The following is a 5,888-nucleotide window of genomic DNA, read 5'->3' as shown; positions in this document are numbered from 1 at the left end:
CTCTCTCTCTCTCTCTCTCTCTCTCTCTCTCTCTCTCTCTCTCTCTCTCTCAAATCATACCCTACTGTCACATAAAAGGAAGAGCACACAAGAATAATGTATATCTAGATACGTTATGCCAAAATAAAGATAGATTTATCACGACTAGAATGTCTGTGGTCTTAGAACTACATATGAAAATCATTATCCAACTCATTGACTTCATAATTTTTTTGTCTTTTGCAGATTGAGAAAAAGAAGGGAACTACTGCTATAGACGGTAGTATAGCGTATACTCCTCAGCAAGCTTGGATCTTTAACGGGACTCTCAAAGAAAATATTTTATTTGGTCAGGAAATGGATGAGAGAAGGTAAGTTACTACAGCATGATGGTAATCTCTCGTAGTCCGAGCAACCGGCACAGATAATAGGTTTATAGTGGTCAAATGTTTGTGCTGTACATTATTGGCTTAGTCCCTCCACTAAATCGATTTTGAACGGGTGCACGGTGTACCACACGTCCGGTGTCGAAATGATCGCAGAGCAATGTGAGTTGAAGTATTGAGCTCAAGAACACAACGTACCACTCGGTCCAGGAATTGAAACCACGATCTCGCTTACGCAACACACGTACGCACTAGACTATGCACCTTCATTAATACAGCAGACACTGAATCATTTTACCCATATATTCTATGTTGGATAATATATAGAATTGATTTATTTGCGTACTCTATGGTGTGTTACTTTTTCTCAGATAACGGTCTTCCAGCCTGGTTTCCGAACAGTCTCTCTCTACCAAATTTCCCGCACATAGATTTGTTCGACTCGCAGATACTGCACAGTTAAATAGAACTTGAAATCATGTAGTTGCGAAGCAAACTTCTTAACCGTATAGCCATGCCAATACAATACGCTGCTCTGATTGCAGAAAAATTGTGTAAATCCAAACTAGATGGAAATCACAGTCAACGTGTTTTCTCTACGATCGAAAGCTGCGAAATTATTATTGTGCAAGGCTGAATATATACTCTGCTTAGAAGTAATTATTAGGTTCTCTAATAATTTTTTTAGTATTAAGCAGCGAGTTGGCAGAAATCGTTAGCACACTGGGGAAAATGTTTGGCAGCATTTCATCTATCTTAACGTTCTGAGTTCAAATTCCGCCGAGGTCGACTTTGCCTTTCACCCTTTCGAAGTCGATAAAGTAAGTACCAGATGAACACTGGAGTCGAATTAATCAGCTTACCCCCGCGCCCAAAATTACTGACGTTGTGCTAAAATTTGAAATCAACAATTTCTGTAGTGCATATATATATAGTTCAGCGGTTAGGAAGCCCTGTTCGCCGCCTCAGAGTTCCGGGTTCACGGAGCCCTGATCAAGTGTTTCCTACAAAACCTTTGAAATTATCCAGTAGCTTAGGAAAAGAATTTAGAGAGGAAACTGTACGAAACCTATTGTGTGTGTGTATTTTTTGCCACATCAACGCCAATTAAAACAAAACTAGCATTATATCAGACTGGTATTTTAGCTAGATGTTAAAATATAGATCGATAAAATAAGTATCAACTTCAAATATGTAATAGTCGTTATGATCGGCAAAATATAATCTGAAAGTGGGACTTCGGCATGGCCGTTGTTCAATGATTGATATCGGTAAGAAAAAGAAAATTTACCAATCAGTCTATAGCATTTCTTCAAAATTATGGACTTACGTTGTATCGCCAATTGTTATGACGATACATTTTTTACACTATAACCGTGTAACTTGTGATTACAAGTATTGCTCTAAACCATGTTATAACCTTTAAAGTGAACTATGTTGAAACAGCCTCTTGTAAAACTACTTTAATTTATACTACAAACTGTTGTTACATTCTCTATTTTATATATGATAATAAAAACTATACTTACAGATATGCTGCCGTCATTCAAGCCTGCTCCCTTGAAACAGACTTGAAACTTTTTGAGGAACGAGATGAAACAGAAGTAAGTGTCAGATGACAGTCGCAACTGACTGATTGGTTTAGAAGACATTCCTTCTACTAAACAGTCAGGTCTTCGATCTGCTGTAAATGTAAGGTGCATCTGTGTTTTTTAGGTTTGTGTAGGATGAGTGGAAACCATAATGTTTTTTTAGGATGCTGTTGTAGTAGTGTTCTGGACGTTGTATATATGCTTAGATGTTTGGGATGATTTTTCTCATGTTGTGATATGTGATAAGGACTGTGGGATTTGAGGGGTTTTTTTTTTTTTTTTCAGAAAAAACTATATTCTTTGTATGTCCATGTAGTTCATCATTTTTTAAATTTTGATTTATTGTCTCCGAAGTATGTAGGGGTCTGTCTAACCTGTTATAATGCAGAGTACAACTCCAGACCACCTCTTATGAAGAAGACCTATGTTCTAAAGGTATTCCAACCAGAGAAACGCCGTCGTCTTCTTTTTATTATTATTTTTTTTTTTTTCAGTTGCAGTGTATCTAGAATCACATTATTCAGTGTGCCGTTATTAAGACGGTAGGCTGTGATTCGAAAGAAAACGACAAACGTCGCCCTTTCAAAGCCTAGCCAGGCTCATGGGCCCGGTTTCCCGGTTTCTATGGCGTATGGGAAGGGAGCTTTATGTTGTTGAGTATTATGACTGGTTGTATTTAATGCTCTCTGGTTTTGCTTGAAAGGAAGGAAGCAATGGATTTAATAGGCGCTGTTGTAGAAGAAACAGCTTCATAGCTGTTTGATGTAGAGTTACTTTGCTGTGTGTGAAAAAATAGTGAGAGAATGTATGTCATCTACGTATAAGGATGCCTTTACGTTTTGAGAGTGAAGGTCATATATAGGTTGAAAATAGTGAGCAAGAGGATGGATTTTTCTAACACCTATTCGGAAAATTGCGAATTGTTTAAGTATTGTTCTTGAATACTACATGTGATGAATGGCTTCTCAGACAGTTTGTTACCCAACGTTTTGTAGTGTTTCTTAAGGAAATGATGAGTATTTATTTTGTGCATAAATGGTTCGCGGGAATGGAAGCGGCAGATGTACATAATAATTAGAAAGGTTCTTGTAGAGGTTTTCTTCATGAAGCCGTCTTGTGTTAATTTTGTCTTCACATTTCTTGTTATGTTCGTGAGAAGTGTAGTAATCGAAGCTATGGATTAAAATCTGTGTCGTGAATTAGAAAGAAAAATACATCGATTGATGAAGCCAAATATTACTTTATTCAAATGTTCTCTGCGTGTGACCAGGATGAGGATTTTAAAAACTATGAGTGTGGAAGGAGTCGATATTCATGTTTGATAGTTTTTTCATTTGTTTTGTGTGTTTTTAGGAGGTTTTACTTACCTACAACAAAGTTTATTAATGATTGATTTTAAGCAGATTCTTAAGGATCTTGATTTTTTTTTTTTTTTCGTTAAGGTGTCTCCTGTGTATCCACTGGCACGTTATGATGTAGAATCATACTTAGGGTATCTAGTATATATATATTATATATATATATATATATATATATATATATATACGAACGATCCCATACTGATACATCTACTGAACAACAACAGTAACAACAATTTTTTGTGTACTCATTTTGTGTATGTGTGTTTGTGGGTGTTGTGGGTGTGTTCACTCATTAACTGTGTGCACATGAATTTATTGTGCACACTCGGAAGCTTTTTCTTTTTGCATACAACTTAGAAGGTGTAGTGGCTTTTCTCTAACAGAAATTACTTGTGATTAAACACCAACATAAAAAGGGAGTAATAACAGTTCAGCATATTTGAGTTGTTATTTTTTATTTTGATTTTGATTTTGTATTTTTCTTTCTTTTTTATTTAATTTCCTTCCAGATCGGTGATCGCGGTGCCAACTTGAGCGGAGGTCAGAAACAGCGACTGAGTCTGGCGCGCGCTGTGTACAGCGGGCGAGACATTTACCTTCTCGATGACCCCCTTTCAGCAGTTGACGTCAAGGTGGCGAAACATCTGTTCTACTCTTGTCTCAAGAAATACCTCTTCCACAGCACAATCATTATCTGTACACATCAGTTACAGGTAAATTATAAACAGTCATCTCTATCGTCATCCAATCTTTCCACTTTTTCCTCCTCTCATCATCATCACCATCATCACCTTATTCAGTCTCTGTTTTTTTGGTGTTTTTTTTATAATCATCACCATTGTCATCACCACCATTGTCATCACCACTACCTTGTCATAACGACCATCATCAGCATCATCATCGTCATGATCATCATCCTAATAATTACCATCATCATCATCATCATCATCCTCGTCATCGTCATCATTAACATCATTCTACTTATGGCACAAGAAAAATTTGCCAAAGATGGCTTATTGAAGAAGAATGTATCGTTGACGATTCGTTTACTTTTATAGAGAGCCCTCAAATACATGTATAATCAATTAAAATTACGTCCACAGTGAAAAAAAAAATTAAGTAGCGCTAATGATATTTATCAATGACAATAAAAGAGAGACAACTCTGAAACTCATATCGATAAAAAAAAATTATTGAACGAAGACATACAGTGAGTTGTGGGTTCGTAATTTTGTAAGTACAGTAACAACTCCTTAGAAATGAGAATCGATGGTTTATAGAAGGCGCTATTGGCAAGAGTCAACTCCACCACACCTTCACTAACTGCGCCTTCTATAAACCATCGACTTTCCTATCTTGATTTTTCTTCTTTCCACCCTCTTCCACACCAAACGGGCCATCCCTTACTCCCATTTCCTCTGTTTGGACAGCCTTGTTCAAGACTTTGAGACAGTGACAATACATGGCTTGTCTCTTCATTTGAGTTGAATATCCCACACATGCTATAGCACAAAGCACCCTAACTGGAACCTGTTAAATTAGTCACACTCTGCCTTCTCCCTCATACTCATCCCACTCCCAGTGGCATCCCATTCCTCTCCTTTTCCATTCAATAATACAAGGGACATATTTCCGTTTCCTCAAACACGCACAACACTCTACACGAAGAACGACGGGCATGGAAACTATTCTCCATACTTCTCACGCACTAACACACACACACACACACACACACATAAATGCCTATCTTCGCATTTGCTCTTCAGTCAAAATGTACCCCATTTAGACAACTCTTTACTTCCGGTCAGTCAGAGGCTCTTGCTGGGATTGTTCTTTGTAATGTATTCGCTTTTTCTTCCCTTTTTCCAGTTTTTCTTGTTATTTCCACTCTCTTTTTCTATTTTGCAACCATCTGAAGAGCTACGAGAAGTAATTAAAGTGGGCCAATGTCAAATTTAAATAAGGGCTAATGTGCTGAATGAGAACGCAAACAATTCTCAATTTAAGAGAAAGACAATTCTCAATTTAAGAGAAAGAACGCAAACAATTCTCAATTCAAGTGAAAGACAATTATCGGATCTTTTCGGTTGCTGTCATAGATTTGGAAATTTTAAAATCAAGTGACAATTTTTGAAGTTTGGTATGTTGATGTAAATTTTCACGCTGAATCCGAATTTGGGATTCATTTATTCCAGACAAAAAAAAAAAGAATAGAAAAATGTTACAGAGATTCAAAGTTAGATTATTTTTAGCCAACTAGGAAACAGAAATTGGAAGCCATCATTTTCTGTGTCATGGCTGTCAATCACAAAATGATTCTCATCCAAACTTGCGGTGGTGGATGCAATGATAAAAGTATCGCAGTCGCACGCGCATGGCGTCCTTGTTACAATGAAAACAAAGCAGACTACAGCTTTGATTTTTACTATGGAAACAGACATCAATGTTAGATTTACGGTCATATAGTGGATTTCGTTTGACTAAATTTACCCAAAATTTGCAAATTTTAAAAGCTGTTAACTTTTTATCAATTTATGGCAAAAATGAATTTCATTTTCATAATTAGCATA

The 5,888-nt window shown here is 36.7% G+C and overlaps 1 protein-coding gene across 1 annotated transcript in view; it reads left to right on the top strand.

Annotated features, from left to right (window-relative positions):
- Nucleotides 1-5,888, top strand: part of LOC106872811 (ATP-binding cassette sub-family C member 5) — a 104,556-nt gene that overhangs the window by 64,826 nt on the left and 33,842 nt on the right. The window contains exons 12-14 of the mRNA XM_052969141.1: nt 226-350; nt 1,897-1,969; nt 3,828-4,031. Of these exons, the coding sequence (XP_052825101.1) occupies nt 226-350; nt 1,897-1,969; nt 3,828-4,031 (402 nt within the window). The remainder of the gene's footprint in view (nt 1-225; nt 351-1,896; nt 1,970-3,827; nt 4,032-5,888) is intronic.

This window comes from Octopus bimaculoides, chromosome 7 (genome assembly GCF_001194135.2).
Source record: "Octopus bimaculoides isolate UCB-OBI-ISO-001 chromosome 7, ASM119413v2, whole genome shotgun sequence".
Classification (NCBI taxonomy): Eukaryota; Metazoa; Mollusca; class Cephalopoda; order Octopoda; family Octopodidae; genus Octopus; species Octopus bimaculoides.
Note: the sequence above shows the minus strand (reverse complement) of the source record. Positions and strands in the feature narration are given on the sequence as shown.